The sequence below is a fragment of the Trachurus trachurus genome (assembly GCF_905171665.1).
Source record: "Trachurus trachurus genome assembly, chromosome: 17".
Lineage (NCBI taxonomy): Eukaryota > Metazoa > Chordata > Actinopteri > Carangiformes > Carangidae > Trachurus > Trachurus trachurus.
In genome coordinates this window covers 11636961-11654851 of record NC_139900.1, presented here as the reverse complement: position 1 = coordinate 11654851, position 17891 = coordinate 11636961, and the positions used below count along the sequence as shown (strand labels likewise).

At 38.3% G+C, this 17891-nt stretch overlaps 2 protein-coding genes across 4 annotated transcripts in view; both read right to left on the bottom strand.

The window, feature by feature from the left end:
* ankrd12 (ankyrin repeat domain 12) overlaps positions 1–6244 on the bottom strand; it is a 41476-nt gene extending 35232 nt beyond the window's left edge. For 2 of the 3 annotated variants that reach the window (XM_083991817.1, XM_083991820.1), the window contains exon 1: positions 6076–6244. The gene's annotated coding sequence lies outside the window, so the exon portion shown is untranslated. Of the gene's footprint in view, positions 1–6020; positions 6041–6075 lie in introns of those variants that run through there. The other variant, XM_083991818.1, reaches the window with a different exon arrangement.
* Positions 6245–8233: 1989 nt separating this feature from the next.
* On the bottom strand, positions 8234–16600 carry ndufv2 (NADH:ubiquinone oxidoreductase core subunit V2). Its single transcript, XM_083991119.1, has 8 exons — positions 16443–16600; positions 15458–15520; positions 12361–12423; positions 10789–10905; positions 10455–10623; positions 9958–10067; positions 8531–8607; positions 8234–8432 (listed from the first exon to the last, which is right to left on the bottom strand). The coding sequence occupies exons 1-8, from the start codon at positions 16482–16484 to the stop codon at positions 8339–8341; spliced, it is 735 nt and encodes a 244-aa protein (XP_083847245.1). The 5' UTR covers positions 16485–16600; the 3' UTR covers positions 8234–8338.
* Positions 16601–17891: the final 1291 nt, after the last annotated feature.

The following is a 17891-nucleotide window of genomic DNA, read 5'->3' as shown; positions in this document are numbered from 1 at the left end:
TGAACCTCACAGGCTGTAGTTCATCATTACAGAACATAACATAACATGTGATGTTCACAAGCACTTGTATCTTTTCATACAGAATAATAACTGCTTAATCGTTTTCTCTTCCATTGCACTGATCTGCATTAATACCCCGTTGTGATCTTCCTTCTTTGCCACTTTTTGGTTGACTTTTCTTCAGTTAATGGTACATGCCTTGAAAACAAAACAAAAGCATGACGTATACAACTTTCAACAGGGTCATATTCATCGCTGTGTTAAGGTATGATCAATTATGAAAGCTGTTTTTTGTTGGGATCCATATTGCAAATTTATGTCGTAAAAATAAGATGGCAACACAATGCATCTACATTCCTCCTGACACATTAAGAAAAATAAATCTCAAGATGGACATTTCTGGGAATACTATGTCCTTACATAATTGTTCCTGCTGTTCAGCACCTTGGTCAATATCCTATTCTCTAAGAGGCTTAAAGGCTACGGCAGCCATGGTATGGTTTTCTAGTTACACATACTGTAGGTTCGCTCATTTCTCCTGTTTATCTAGCAAGGAAACCTTTGTTTTTAAATGTGTGAGTACACATGAGGTTGTGAAGACTGTATCAATGGTACATTAAATGATTCAAATCAAACTGTCCATTATCCATGAGGTTGTATTTCTTTTGTTTTGCCCCCCACTCTGCTTTATGAACATCTGAGTTGACTGCACGTGTAAAATTGATGTGACTGCAGACCCTCCCTCATCTGAATTTCATGATCTGGAAGGATTTAAAGGAGAATCTGATTTTTTTGCACTCAGACCTGTCACTCAATATATGCAAGCATCATCGCAGGGTGAACGTTGGCAGTAATGTTGCCAAGAGAAACACGAGAAGATAATAACCGACCAAATCCCTGCCTGAACGTTTTGATTTGCTTCTGATCAGCACCACACAAGCACAAACAATTATCCATCAGTATTTACATTATAATTTCATTTATCGTGTTCTGCTATTGATTAATTACTGGGCAAAACTTTTACCACAATATGAAATGACATTGATTAGCAAGCAAACCAAATGTCATGTAGCAAAAAGAAAAAAAGGCTCTTAGTTTAATTGAAGCAGCAGCAGGGAAATATTTTTCTTTTTAACCCGATCAACTAACAAATTATTGAATTAGTTTTATCTGCAGTGCACCATGGATTATAGCATAGTACATCGTAAAACCAAGTTAAATATGAAGAGGAATTCCTGCCAACCACATTTTGGAGGAAACGTGTAATATATTGAGTAGCTGATTAATTTCCCTTTAGTTTTAAAATCTCAATTTTCATTCTGCAGCTCGTACAAGACAATTGCAGAGCATCTGTGCTAGTGGAAAAAAATCCTTCCATCAAATCAAATGCTCAAAATCTTTCTCCAATTTGCACAAAACAAATCACAAAACTGTTGCACAGGCATTGTGGGTACAATTTGGGAGAAATAGTTGATGGGTAATAATGAAAGAAAAAGCTTTGAAGGAGCAACAAATACCTTCAAAATGACTCAGCCAAGGAAACGCTGAGGAGGAAATTAACTTATCCAACATCAAACTTAGATACAACTGCACATAAGGTTGCACTTGTGGGACGGTCTTCAGTCAGCGTCAATCAATTTAGACACAGGCTGTTATACTCATGTGTGGTGTACGTGAGGTTTTTAAGCTGGCATTGGTCATTTTCCTTGAATAACATCACTTTAAAATACAATATGATGAAGCTATCAAGGCTGCCAGACCATAGCTGCTGTTTTGAGAGAGTTACCTTTTGTAGTTTGACCGAATAAATATCATCTATTATGACATATAGTATTAGCCTCCCAGATTAAATGGATAAAGCCTCGTGTCTGGGAACAGCTTCCATCTGGCTATGTGTGAGCTGTGGATCCTAGAGCTGAAACAATTAGCCTATTAGTCAGTCAACAGGAAACTAATTGCTAACTATTTTGATCAAAAGAATCATTCATAAGTTTTTGCAGAAGTGGCACGTTTTCTATTTCCAGCTTCTCAGTTGTGAATTCTTAATGGTGTTCATTGTCCTATTGAATATTAAACTGTATTTTTAGATCTGAGCGTTGGTCTATGAAAACATGCAATTTGACTGTAGGCCTCAGTTAAATGTGATCAGTATTATATTTACTATTAGTAATGTGCTGTGATCAACTCACTCTAGAAAATAAACAATGAAAATAGTTGTTAGCTGCAGCGGTAATGTGCTCTAGTATTAAATAGGATGTGCATAGGTTACCAAAATCCACCGATTCAATCCCTTGATAAATATAGTCCTCGTCTGAAAAAGGAATGACATTTAAGAAACGGTAATAAGCAGGGCTGACACCTGAACACTAATAATTCAAATCATCAGATCCATCACCTCCCGAGTTGAGCCTTTTGGGTCGGCTGTAGACAGAGCAATGCAAGATCAGAACGACAATATGGAAGACTATATGAACCTTCACCAATTGAGACTCTTTTCAAGATCAAAAGTTCATCGTTATTTAGTGGGGTGGCGGGAAATACTGACAACGTGACATGTTTATGTTCATGATTACAGTGCTCCGGTGCCAAAAGTGACAAAATCGGCTAGACTACATTTGACACAAGCTCCTCTAAACAATTATGGTCATTGTTACTACAAATGCAATACAAATACTTTTGGTTATTTGGGTTATAGACTCTTGGTAGAAATTAAATCTATAAATGCGCCTTCATTGTCCAATAACAGTTCATTAACAGGTTTTCTTTTAACTTAACTGATAAATACACTGCAATAATGTGTATATTAGTGCAAAAACAACATATAATTTATACACTGTACTTTGAGATCTTTCAGTTCAGCAGAGACTCACATGATGAAATGTTACCTTTTCTACGCTCAAGGCAACACAAACACAGTCATTTCAATGTCACACATCCATAAACTGGCACAAGAGCTTTAACACCAGAGAGCAAAGCGTCTCAGTGACACAACAGAAAATGAACTGCGGTACCGATGCCAGGATATCCATAACAAATTGCAAGAAAATGTCTACTGTTATAATGCAACTGTCAACTATCAACTATAATGTCATTCAGAGCACACACTCTGCCAACGGGCTGACAATACGATGCGTCTCTTATTCTCAAGTATAGCTTGCTGACAGTTAATAATTCATATATTGAATGTGTAATGTAGATTCACCAGTTTCTGTCACTAGATCTGGATTACTGTCTGAATCTGCACCAAACTGCCCAATAGTACTGGCCCAGCCCTCTACCTAGTTTGGTGTGAAGCTTTGTAGACCTGTGGGATCTGATGCCTTGGTTGCTACTTACACGAATAGGCCCTTCATCCATCTTCAAGTTGTCTTTATTTGGCTATTGTCAATATTAAGATATAAGCACAACCTATCACAGGACATAAAACACCACCCACCTTAGGCGACCCATAAAACATGTTCGACAAAGTGAGTGAATCTGATTACACTGGCACATCAACGAAAAGCCCACTAATCTCACCTCATACAATTAACTACAAACTGGCGGTGCAGACAATCAACCCTGGCAGCACACACCATGCTTACACCTGAACACCATTACGCTAATAGGAAAGGATAAGCCTATATCCACACTAATGTACTTTAGTTTTGAAACCATCACTTTTGCTATATTTATGTTGGCGTCCATATTACTCCAGCATCTTCTAACCCCTAAAATGGAAACCTTTAGCAAATGCTGCTCGGTCTGTTTTATTTTGAAGACTCCGGGATTGTGTTTAAGTCTTTACGAGTAGAAAATGAGACTTTGAGAAATTATGACAAACACCCATATTTTATTCCTAATGGGGGGCTTATCAGTCACGACATATCCTTCCCTGATTCGTCACGCTCCTATCACATGACTCTTTTCCGGAGTAAAGCAAACAGTATGGTCATTCTTTCTGACATGTAGCTAAAACACTTGTCTGGATGGAGATAGGTTTCGTTTTAATACGCCACTATAAAATGAAGATCCATTACCGCAGGTGTAGCATGACATACGATGATACAAATCAGATATCCTTCTTGCACAGCAAGGGATAGTAGTATATGTTAATAAATTCTTAAGCAGTTTGTAATAATTGCACGTAACGCATAATGTACTATATGATAAGTCCTGTGCCTGAATATCAAAACATTACGTCTCAAGTGTACAGGTTGTCATTCAAAAGCAGCAGCAAATGGCCATATGTTGGTTTGTGCTTGTGAATGTAAATTTTCAGAAGCCAATTCACAGTTTTCCTTTGAACGTATTTAGGCGATCTGTTGTATTTGTGGTGTCAGTATAACAAGCTTGTTTACTTGATATTGAGTTAATGAAATACTAATTGACAAATTATGGCATGTTTTTCCACACAGTAACACAAAACTGATCATCTTTAGCACAATTATTTTGTAATCACAAACAGTAATCATTACTGAAAATGGTGAAATGTTTTCTTGTAGTCACAAAAGGAAAAATAATAAATGTTGACAAATCCACAGCACTGTTTAATGTAAATAGAAGAACACATATAAAATGTGCTTCCTTCCTCTTCCTGCAAATGCCAGCATGTACATTTTAGGCTCTTCTTGCCTTTTCCTTAGAGAGCCTCTTTCATTTATTTAACAACCTATGCTGGGTGAATTAAGTGTCTATACACTGACATATGCATGTACAATCAGTTGCACGGTGCAGCACTGTTTTCCTATTCAAACATATTCATAAATGTGTACCTAAGGCCAGAATAGCTCTTAATATACTGGTAATAATACACCAATTGTGCGTTTTTTTGTGCTGTAATGATGGTATCCAGTTTCATATAAGTGTGAATGCAAGTTGTCTGTACAAACCAGCACTTTAAACTGAGGTTGATTAAATTTTAGGCTGACGTTTTGTTGGTTCAGATCGGTCGTTGCACGGACAGCCATCTAAAAACAGGCAGCTTTTGTATCAGGCAACACACCCCCAAGATGTCACAGCCACTGGCTGGGAGGCGCAAAAGCTCCTGGTTATTCGAGCTATGCTAGTTCCTTGTATGTATTCGCAATCAAAACGATATATTTTCGACTAAATTTGATTTGCTATTGTGGCTAAAAAACTGTGCGAGGTGTAAATAAACTGTGCTGCGCTGGCTAGATCATTGCAGACAACACCACCCACCTCACGGTAATGTCGCTCGTGTTTGCCTTCAATACACAGGCAGCAATATGTTGTTGAGCGCTAAAAATTTCCAACTTAGCTACGGGTAGTAAACATTAGGATTTCATTTATTTCATGTTCTGGACCGGGTTCCCTGAGTAGGTATTACATTTGGTGCCACAATGTGGGAACAAACCAGGTTCACGTTTTATGTTTTAATGGCAATATTCAACGCAAGAGCACCATACAGGCTGAGACAAAAGCCCACTGCAGCCCCTCCGCTGCCCTCACATCGTCCCCCCTCCCCAGCGCCTAATAGCTAGCTAGCTCGCTCCCAGCCCTACACAGCCTCGCTGGCTGGCTGGGTGGCAGACAGGCTGTGTTGTAGTGGGTATGCTGCTTTTTAGGTGGCTACACTGCTCATACCTGTATCACATAGACTATAGTTGGATAGTTTTGTTGTAGTGGGCATACTGAAATATTAATGCATTTTCAGTGGGTATACTGAGTGTACCCGAGTATCACATTGACTACACCACTGCTGGCAGTCAGACTACTGAGGCTAAAACAGCTCGCTCTGCTTCGCCCCGACATTTTCCTATCGGCTCTCGCTCTACTCTCGTTTCCTAAACGGCAGCTATTTATTTTATAAAAGCAAGTATTGGTCAAATAAAATGAAATAAAAAAATCAGTTGGCGCAGAGAAACTACTCAATGTGTGTAACAACGCACGTGGCGGGCAACTATACCGAACCCACGCAAACACATAACATTCCATTTTCGAACGCAGTTTACGTCAAGTTAGCCGAACGTTAGCCTGCTCGCGCTGTAGCCAGATGGCTAACGTTAATTTTTTCTTACCACCTCATGATCCGACGCAGTTTAACAACAACAAAACCTTTGCAATTGCACTTACCTTTAAACGGGGGCTACACGTTCCCGCCGACTCATTCGGGTTAAGCTATATATAAAATATTGCGCAATATAAACAGTTATTTCCTAAATTATTGGACGTTAACCGTAGCCTACGGCTGTGTGACGTTCATCGCTGGTTTGAAAACATCCCAGCCGTTCGTCGCTCGCCCGTCCTCTCCGAGAAGAACCCAGCAAAACATGCAAGCTTCGCTCTGATTGGCCGAGAGGAGTCACGTGACCCGCCTGAGCCCCACCGAGCTTATAAGGTCTCCGTCTGCTGGATAGACTTGTAGATGGGTATGTGTTAAACGATTTAACTCTCTTTTTTGCAGTGCTATGAGTAAAACTCGAGGTTCTAATGTTGAGGATATTCTCTGTGCTGTCATATTTTTGTCAGCTTAGCGGCGTGTGTAACGTGCAGATGGCGTTTTTAGTGTGTGTGGGGTTTTTTTTAGCCTGAAAGAAAGGGACAGGAGAGGAGAGGGAGAGCAGTAATGGGCACTTGACGTCATCTTTTCCGTTGCTGTGTTGTTGCGGTCAGTGCGAACTTTCTCGAAGATCAATGGCTTGGAGATTATGGGTGAAATGGCGGTTGCCTTATTTCTAAGGTCATACCGAGAGGCCACAGTTGCACTTTAAATTTTTTTTTAGTTTTGGTTCATCCTTTTTTAAACCCGCCAATTCCTTGTGTAGGCCCTGCTTTGAATCGGTTGCGCAGTGACATTTGCATCATGGTGGATGGTTACTACGCGCATGCGTCATGGTGCATAATGTTATATGTTGCAGAGCAGGCTTGAAAGTCGCAAGAGGAAACCGGCGTGGGGGAGGGGCACCGGCGAGACACGAAAACGCCACCGGGGCGGGATGGAAATGACAGAGGCTGTTGTAGGAAGGGAGCTGCGTTGTTGAATGCACTGCAAGAGGGTTTATCATATAAAGGCCTGAGCGGATTAACTGTAAACGTATCTGCAGCCCTTAAAGAAACACTCAATGCATTGATTCAATGTATAGATTTTGATTTAACAAAGATTGGAGATACTTTTGACATTAAGTTGTGGTGGCCTCAGTTTAATGAAAGCCACAATTTAATGTTGAGGTGTAAATAACTTCATTTAAATCAAAAGTGGCTGAAGCACACATTATAGATTTGTCCAGTTTAGTTCTGATTAGGAGGAATTTACAACAGGGAGCATGTTTTGGTTATGGAAATCTACAACTACGATATTCATTGGTAACAGTAATGTGTATGATTTCAGCTCAGAGTCTAGCTAATATATGGATAGAGCTGCAAGAATTACTATTCATTGATCATGAGCAAAAATTATAAACATTGTTATACAAACTTATGAGAATATTTACAGCCTTTCTTTGTCATATCTGAGTGTATACCGAATATTTTTGTGTTCTGCATTATCATCGTAGGCTTCAAGCAATTACAAATGTTATTTTCACCAATTAATCAGTGGGTTTTTAAAAAGAAAGAAAACTTTTACTGTGGCCCTGTATGGTATAATGGTTTGATGTAATGTGTAGCAATTCTGACAACTGAACATGTAACTGAATACCCTTTGTTTGACCAAGATTTCATGGGTTTCACGTGAGCCAGAGTTGCACAAGACAGAAAGAAATAGAAAAATATATTTGGCCAAATCTTGAATTATTACTTGCTTTTTTGTGTGTGAGCTGATATTGAATAATTCTGACTGATCGCATTGTTAAAAATAACTCTTAAATGTCTATTTGGGCACATGGTGCCATCATTGCTTGCCAAGGAAGGCTCTTACTAATGTGGCATTGACAATGGAAACTGTGACATAACCCTTTTCCTTTCTATAGCACCATGTGTAAAAGCTTGATTATATTTAACTAAATAAAAATATAGTTTCCCTTAATCACGTTATGTTGCAGTATTTTGAAGACTATGTTTGGTCAGCTACACTAGTCCCAGATAAAAAACAGACTCACAATGGAAAGACAAAAGAATAACACTTCCTCTGAAACATACCAGATTATAAATTCTATTATCCAGCCTGCCTGATAGATCCTGTAGTTAATGTCGTAGAACAAAATATTAATAAATAAACCATTACATCAGTGTGAAGCAACAGTACCTTCTCCATGTTATAATCCCTGTTAAGTGACACACTGACACCTAGAGCACAGGTACATGAACAATTTATTTACACAATATGTTTGCGTCAAATATAATATCTGCTTCAGGGACGATTTGCCTCGAAGAAAAGCAAATAATAGCCGAAAAACGTCTACAGGTCCGCTCTTACACCGAAGCCTGGTCCTGTAGGAGGCTCTGTCAGAGAAGTCAAGCCTCCTGCAGGCTCACAGGAGAAGCGGCCGTTCCTGTAGAGAAAAGGAAAAGAAGATATGTCTTAATGTGCAGCCAGTGTCGATATAACTGCGTCGATGAGATAGAAAATATATTAATTAATTATCTGTACCTGGGTCCTGGTGGAGGGATTCTGCCTGCTTTGAGTTCATCGATAATATGCTCGATGTCCTTAGGTGCAAGGTCCTCCTGAAAACAAGAGGAAAGCAGGATACATGAAGAAAAGCAGCTTTTCGTTACTAGTATTAAGATTCTTTATTTTACATCCTCTGATTTAGTTGAAGCCTTGTTATTACTATTAAATTAAATCCTATAGACAGAGGGGGTAATTTAGAAAGGTTATATTTTAAATGTCACCTCTCCAACAATTAAAAAGGCATTTAAGATGCTTCCAGCCTATTATTTAACCACGGTCATTTTGACTGTCAGTGTTTTTAAAATAGCAGAAGTTAAATTTAACCTTAGGGATAATAGGTCACCAAAGGCTTCACAATCCTTTTTTTTCTTTTTTGCTGAAATAGATCATTTACTATTGTTGCTTTACATAGGTGCATTGGTAGTTGTTTTCACTTTCATATTTATTGTTAGCTTCTTATTAGTTATTTGTGAATTACGTGTTACCTCTGTGCTCCGTACTAAAGATAATTAAACAGGCTTGCTCATCTCATGAGTAAATTAACAGACAAATTAGTTTTTAAGCTACACAACCAAAGTATGTCTTCCTTATGGATAATTCTGAATTAATATTTCTCACTTAACATAATTCATACTATGTAGTTATTAAATTATTAATGTGAATTCTTATCTAACAACACATATGTGGAAGACATTAACAATCTGACACATGTTGCAAGTACCTTGTTGCTGCGCTGTGTCTTCTTATATAAAATTAACCATATTCATCTAATAATCGAAGATGGCAAATACTTCTGAGTGGGAACTATTCATATAAAATGCTTAACCCGGTAATGCCTCACTTTTTGCTGTTAAGACATTTTTACCTTTTCTGCTTGTAATGATAATACCTCAGCAATTTGCAGAGTTAAGAGAAAATTTTGCCCTTCTCAGTCACATTTACTTTAATTGGGTCATTCACTTATGCTCAACTTGCAATAAGTGAATTTCCCATGGCTATTAAGTGCAGAATTAGTTTCAGATAATGTTCAACCACAAATCTATAAACCAAGCTTTTTAAGATCACATCTGACTCATAAAGTTAATCCATTTTCAAACCGAGGTCATGGATGAGACAACATTGTTATCCCAGCCATATTATTATTAATTTAAGATGGATTATTGTTCGGTCATGGTTTCCATTTCCTGCTGTTCATTTATTTTAAGCCTGTGCATTTGTTGAGTGTACCACACCTACATTAACTTCCACATTAAGGGAAGGGGGAAAAAAAAAAGTTTGGATTCCAGAAACGGCGCTGAAAGATAAATTCTTTGCGGACATTCTTTGCAAAAACTCATTTCAGGCTTTAACCTAATTTTGCTAATTTAGTTATAATGTTCAGTAAGAACGCCATTTGCACTCACATAATAGTTGTCGTTGATCTGGACCATTGGAGCATTCACACAGGCACCTAGGCATTCGACTTCTATTAGTGAGAACATCTTGTCAGGAGTCGTCTCTCCGACCTTGATACCTGTAGAGAAACAAATGAAGGCATTATGTATGTAGCTCAGCTCCTGATAAAACAGCAAATAAACTGAACTCCAGCATTACTCACTGATAATACACAGCTGTAACACTATATGTGTATAAAACCTCACGAGTTGAAAGAACTAACAAATGAGAATATGCCACACACATTGAAGCGTATGTCTGGCTCGGTTTCAGTCTTGCAGCTTGTAGCCTCAGTCTGCTACAGCTTGCTGTTGTTTGGATAACACTGTCAACTGTATATTTACATGTTTGTTCCCATCTTTGTTTATCTCAAATATAAACAATTAAAAAATGAAAAAAAAAAAAAAACTGCATTGTCATCTCTTCATTGGTGTTCCGCTGTAAAAATGGAAAATGTCTCTCTCACCCAGTTTGTTTTGGATGGCCTCCAGGATGCTGTCGGAGTTGCAGAGCATGCAGGGTGTTGTTGTGCAGATCTGAATGAAGTATTTTCCCACGGGCTGACGCAGGAACATCGTATAGAACGTCGCTACTTCATACACTCTCATCGGAGGGACTTCCAGCACCTCGGCGACCTGAAAGAGAACGAGTACAAACGTTCAGTGAGGTTCCTCTAGTGTGACACAAAAAGACCTGATGTTGTATTGGTCCTTCATAAATCTGTTATGTAACTGGTTTTTCTAAAGGAAAGTTTTCATCACACAGCTGTGAAACAAATTCCAGAAGAATCCTCTGCGAACCTTGTTCATAACGTTGATGGGGAGCCATCCATGTTGCCTCTGGGCTAAATCCAGCACGGGGATGGTGGCTGCCTGCTTGTGTCCTTCAGGGTACATCGAAATAATCGCCTCGATCCTCTACAGGGGAAATAAAGAAGAGATTTAAATAAATTACTATACATTTTATTATATTTATTTACCATCTATATTTACTATAGATAAATCAGCTTCAACAATAACATGAACTTGAACACAATATCATTCTTGTTGCATACTAGTGACAATGTTGAGGGCCTCATGTTAACAAAATATTAATATTCAGCCCCAGTATAATGTTTGTCAGACAAAAAAGAATGAAATCTAGCTCGTAGTAGTGAAACTGTCTTGAAAACGAAACAAAAAAACACTATTATTATTATTATTATTATTATTGGTACCATTTAGAGAAAACAAAAAAGGTGCATCTGAAATCTGTATCAGGCACCTCTACAAAAATGCATATTTGGACTCGGCAAATTCAAGAGGGAATTACTGGAAATAAATTTGAATTAGTGCCTGAAGGCTGTTTGCCTCTGCCAACCAGTGCAGTTGCAGTTAATTAGCATGTGAATCCTCGAGTTATGGCCAAAAACGTGTTTCGAGTGCTCTCAGTGACCTTGACCTTTGATTATCAAAAATCAAATCTGTTCATCTCTAGGTCCAAGTTTAATGTCTGTGCCAAATTTGTCGAGATCGCCTCATGGGGGTTCCTGAGACGCTGAATCCACAGGGTCAAAAAACTTATTTTTCAGGGTCACACTGATCTTTGACATCCAAATACTAATCAGTTCTTTCTTAATTTCAGGGCCATGTTTGTGCCAGATTTGTGGGGATTCCCTCAGGGCACTCCCATTCATAAGGTCACAAGGCCCAAAACACGGTTTGAGAGGTCACAGTCATCTTGACCTTTGACCACAAAAATCAATCAGTTCATCACCGACTCCAAGTGGAAGTTTAAATCAAATTTTAAGAAATTGCCTCAAGCTGTTAATGAGATATTATGTTCACAGGAATTGGACTAACAGTTGGAAAACTTGTAAACACGCCGCCGCCGGCCTGACCACAGCTGGGGGGGAATTCATCTATAATGAAAACAACTGTACGGTGCAGCCCCGCTGTTTTTACATGTTATTCTACTTTGTGACTAAACATGGAAGTAAACCGTGCCTCTGGTGTTACACTACAACACTATTAGACTTCATTAGACGACAGCAGGGCACATTTAAATAGTCACACATACCACTTGTCTTTCCAGACACAACTCAGTCGTGCTTGTTTGCGGCACTAAAACACCACGAACGAGACAACCAGGCCTCTTAAAAGAGAATCCAACATATTGTTTCCTTTGGATATCTTTACAACCTTTGCTGATCCCGAGTAATAACACACTGTTGACAGGTATCGTTTTTCCACCACAGAGCCTTGCTGCAGCAGATAGCCAGTACACTGCAGCAATGTGTGTTATTGCATTGACAGGCAGAGGGATAACACAAAAACCCCAATAGCACGAGAGCATAAAAACACACCCCTCACCATTCAGGGGAGATGTCTTACCTTTTTGTTCTCCTCGGTGAACTCAAAAGGAATATCAGGGTTGTTGTCGGGAGTATCTCTGTGCTAAAACACAAAGAAACATCTTGGTGTTAAAGGAGGTTAGTTCATATTATTTACACCAGATGTTTAATTATTCTTAGTTATCTTTGAATAACATGTATCAGTCAATTAGTTCATCAAAAATGTGACGATGCTTTTAGAGACTATTTGTTACACAATTACCACTTTCGTGTGTGAGTAACCGGCTTCTGAGCAGCATCTAATAGTATCTGTTTAAATATGAATAACTCATCATGTGAGCCCAAAGGGGAAACTGGTGCTTCATTTAGACCACTGAGAAGACTCAAACACACACAGATTACATTTCTGTACACACTGCCCCCTTGTGAACAGCAAATATTTTTTTGTCCAAGCACAGATCAAAAACATCTTTATTACCCAGAGAGTATGAAACCATGGTGCGTTTCCGTTAGACGACAATATCACATGTGATGTTTTTGTTGCAATGCACGGACCTAACTGGCTGTAACGGCGGCTCGGAAAATGGATACCTTTGGGATTACTTAAGGAAGAATGGAAATATAGTTAAATCAGGGTCTCTGCAGGTTTCACCAGCTCAAATTTAAGACTTTTTAAGACCTTTTTAAGACCATTATGGATGAAATTTAAGGCCTATCATGACAAATAAAAAACGTACAAAAGAAATGCGGAGTCACAAAACTAGAAATTGATTGCAATATATAAGTTGCGTGTTAGGCTTGTTTGTAGTTGAAAAAAATACATTCAATAAAGCACAATGAAGTGTCGCAGGAGCATCTAAAGTAAACTATTTGGGGGCACAAAAAGAAATTGGGGAGTGAAATTAAAAATGTTTATGTAACACATTATTTATTTAATTCACTGGCAACCAGCAGGCAGATGGCTTTAAGCCTTGAATAATGTTAAGGGTCACACGTGACCCCTTTTTACATTGGAGAACAGTAAAAACACCAACACTTCCCCTTTGGCCTGAAATGTGATGACTTCTAAATGTGACCCAGAATAGACAAACATGGAAATATTTCAACTTCTTTGATCAACAGACACGAGCCACCACCTGTTCTGTATTATGACCAGCACAATATTTGACACATGAAGTAGCCTAAATAAATTGGCTTTTGGTCAGCCCTATATATTATGGTATTAAATAATGCTTGAATAAATGTGAACTACCGTAAATTCCGGACTATTAAGCGCACCAGCTAAATTTTAAAAGTAAATAGATTTTGTACATATATAGGCCGCACCTGAATATAAGCCGCAGGTTTTTCATGTTGTAACATGAGACACAGAAAGACAGTACACGGAAGATGTGTGGAACTATACAAGTCCGCTCGCTTTTCCGCTGTTTTGGTTACGCTCCTAGCCATGTGCATTTGTTGACAACGAAGCCGGCGAAAAATCAATAAATGGAGCGGTGGATAACGTTACATAACATACGCGTGTGTGTTTGTGTAGTACCGTCATGAACAAAAGATTATGGGTTACGGAGCGCGTTTGTGTTGCGGTGCAGCAGAGACGAGAGCTGGGACACCAGCGACCAGGTTTTCAGCCGTGAGACGCCAGGTGAAGACAGAGAGCCTCCGTTCTCACTCGTAACAAGTCATGTAGCGCAAAACCATCACAATTACTCCGGAGGCACCAACACGGCATCAACACAGCACCAACAGACAGTAACATGACTGGTTAGAAAATAAAACACTGCACCAAAACGCAAAATTAGTGTCTTCTTCGGCGCATAATCCTTCCCCACATGTCTGTCTCACTAGCGCTTCCTGCTAGAGCGCCTCCCGGAGGCCGTTAGCCAGTAAAAATCTATAAATTAGCCGTATCGTTGTACAGGCCGCAGGGTTCAAAGCATGAGAAAAAAGTAGCGGCGTATAGTCCGGAAATTACGGTACATCTTTTTATTTAAAAATGCTCGCCCATGCTCGCCCATGGTGGGCAAAAGAAAAGACCTGTCTAAAATTATTTAAGACTTGAACACAATAATTCAACAAATTTAAGACATTTTAAGGCCTAAAATTTAGATTTTCAAATTTTAGACTTTTTTAGACTTTTTAAGACCCCGCGGATACCCTGTAAATTTACAGGCTAATTTGTTTTGATCACAGGTGAAAAAGAGGTGAAAACTTTTTTTTTTTTTTTTTTTATGTTATGACTTTCACATTGTGTTGGTAAAATATTTGTATTATGTTGTTTATGACAGTATTGTGTGTTGACACTGGAGTAAAAATGCCCTATTTCATACCAAATAACTAAGTCAGATGAACAATCAACATCTCAGTTCCCAAAATATGGAGAAATTAATGTAATTTTATCTACACCAGCTGTCTAACAGACTGCTCAAGTCAATAGTCAGGACAATTAGCGGTGATACAGATGTTGACAACTGTATATTATTATTGTGAATGTATTAAGCCGTGCTAAAAAAAATTCACAGGAGACTTTTGGCGCTAATTTATTTCTACCTTGTAGTTCAGTGGGTTCACTACTCTTGTATGCAAAAGTAGCCTGTGATTTCAGAACCATAATGAAATCTGTCAAACAGAATTGAAAAAGAAAATTTAGGACCACTTATATTTAACAAATGCTGGCTGAAATCGACAAATGACAATAAAGAATACAACAACTTCAACAGCTTAAAGTTTTCCTCATTAATAGTAACACAGGCTCATCTCCCTGACCTGCAGAACGGGAAGATTCAGGAAATCTTTTATTCCCGCTGCCATCGTAATGCACAACGCCATTTGTTAGGCCATGCACTTTTGCTTTCATTGCATTTATATCATTATAGGTTATTTATTGCTCTGTGTGTGTGCAGATAGAGTCTTATCTTTTTTGTCATGTGTTTTTGTAAGCTGCTGGACAACTTGAATTTCCCTCTAGGGGGATGAATTAAGTATTTTTCTATTCTATTTTATTAGCTGCTCATCCATTGTAACCTTCAATGTCCAGTTCAACTCTGTGTGAGGTGTTTGTTCAACAGACATTAAACAAGTAAGCCTAATGTAACACATCTCTGGTGCACACTTTGCACACAGACACTGTAACTCACCACAAAGATGCCACCGGCTCCAGCGCGTGCAGCTGACCGATGCAGACCCCTGATCTGCCTGGCCTGAAAACACAGAGAGAGAAGACATGAGTTACCTGGTAGTGTGTGAATAATAATAACCTGAACTATGTAAGAGGCAGACTTTAGCAGTGTGTTTACGACATGAAACTACCTGAAAGGACGAGCAAATAGATAGATAAATTAACTAGAAAGAATAAAAGATGATAGTATACACTGGACAGACACCTATATACAACCACGCACATATTCAAAATCAGCTCAGGACCTGTTTGTCTGTTTGCCTGTTGAACTCCTTTAATCTCCATCAATATCTTACTTTAAATGCAAACTTAATACATATATTTTCTCGCAAGCTTTTAAATAGTATTTTGTTTGTTTATTTATTTTAGTTTTTAGTTATTTTTACATAATTGGCTTTTGTTTTAATATGCACTTTGCATGTATTGCCATCTTGCTTTTATCCTGAAGCATATTGAGTTTATGTCACTCATGTGAAATGTACAATAAAAATAAAGTTGGCATTGAAATTGCTACTGTCACAGTTTGCAATAGAGAAATACGGTAACCCTAAATTTTGCACAAATACTGTATGTATAACGCAGGTATGTAATAGTGCAGGTGACTTTTCAGTCATGTCAACAGCTGCATTAAGTAAGCTACGTTTGAACATATAATTTATACTTTTAACGGCCATATCTCTTATCAAAGTCAAAGTCAGTGTCAGTGAAGTGAAGTTACCTCCAATATATGAATGTTTAAACCCAGAGAGACGCTTTAGTATCGTTCATTTGTCCATTAATCACCTTGTGAGCGGTTGGCAGCGTGAAGCTAACCTGTTAGCATGGTAAGTTAGCGGCCTGCTCCGCTGCTTGTCCTTGTGAGAAGTCAAAGCGATTTCTCTCCAAATAACCAAACACAGCATTTAAACTTTTACCCAGATTAGTAAGGAATAACACAAACATACCGTCTGCGATACTGCAGAGCGAACAGCAGCAGACAGAAACATCTTGGGGCTCGAAGTTTGGTCCCGGTTTGTCAAGAAATGGACGGGACAGCAGCAGCAGCGGACATCAACACATCAACGTGATCGGCGCTCGATTAGTCTGGTCTGACGTCACGTCGCCTCAGTCGCTGCGTCACTCAATCGATCCCAGATAGGGCTTGGAATCGATTGGAAAACAAAAATGATGCCAACAGCCATTTGGACGTTTCCTCGCTATGTTACGTAACCTAAATCATAGTTCACGTTGCATGTTCACCCGCTGGGGACAGATGATCCATAGTTTCAATAGAGCAAATATTTGTTTTTATAATATTCTCTTACATATCACAACAATGAAATTCAAAAATATGAACTTTTGTTTAGCATTTAAAATCAAAGCTACAAAGTGCTTATCGGTATAGGATTGAGTCCAAATAATGAGATAAAATTAGATGTGCTTCACATTATCACAATAGATTGCATTGTTTTAGAAAAAGGAATGTGATTGACCAATGAAAATATCCAAAGATAGTCCTTTATCTACAGGTTGTTATTGAATTGTACAGAGTAAAAATACAACCTCTTCTTCAAAGGTTTGGGTATTATTAGATAAAATAATGACTTCCTTCTTATATTTCTTTTTTAAAATAGCTATTGAATTGTTGCAACAATTGTTGTAACAATAAATGTCAGTCTAATTTATGTAATGTGTAAACTAGTGAAATACAATGAGACAAAACTAAAATGTGACACTGAAGAAAGCTTTGCAAAAAGAATTAATAACAAATTTGTGACAATCATATATTTGTGTGTGTTTTTTTTTTTTAAATAGTTATTGGATCTTTGCCAGTAGCAATACATTTCAGTCTTATTTATGTAATGTGTAAACTAGTGAAATATTATAAGACAAAACAAAAAAGTGACACTGAAAAAAGCTTTGTAAAAATAATTAATAACAAATGTTTGACAGTGACATATTTGTTTGTTATTTCTTTTTTGAATAGTTATTGGTTTTTTGTAATGTAAATTATGTAGCCTAATGTGTAAACTAGTGAAATGTTGTATGACAAAACAAAAAATCCAGATGTTGGCAGAGTCAGACGGTAAAAGTTAAACAATGGTTATAAATGGTTAAAGGCCTGTTTAATATAAAGCAATATGGTCATATGATGAACAAACTGCAGTCTATGCAGAAAAAAAGAAAAAGAAAAAAAAGAGTATGGTGGACTTTGTTTGCTAGATGTGACCTCTTCTTTCTGAGAACACCCATCGCCCTCCTCTGTCAAATCAAACCACTCTGTTTCTGCCTGCAGCCCAAGCATTCATCAGACTGCACACCTCCTCTCCCCAATCCTCCTCCACCTCCTTGCTTGGAAAAATAATGCTATCAACAGGCCAGGGAGGGCTGATCCAATGAAAAAGTGGGAGTGC

Excerpts from the sequence above, each read along its gene's own strand:
- ndufv2 (XM_083991119.1), bottom strand. The coding sequence starts at position 16,484 with ATGTTTCTGTCTGCTGCTGTTCGCTCTGCAGTATCGCAGACG. Across the intron at positions 10,624-10,788 it reads CCATCAACGTTATGAACAAG|GTCGCCGAGGTGCTGGAAGT; the intron begins GTTCGCAGAGGA and ends GTTCTCTTTCAG. Across the intron at positions 10,068-10,454 it reads GGCCATCCAAAACAAACTGG|GTATCAAGGTCGGAGAGACG; the intron begins GTGAGAGAGACA and ends GTTTCTCTACAG.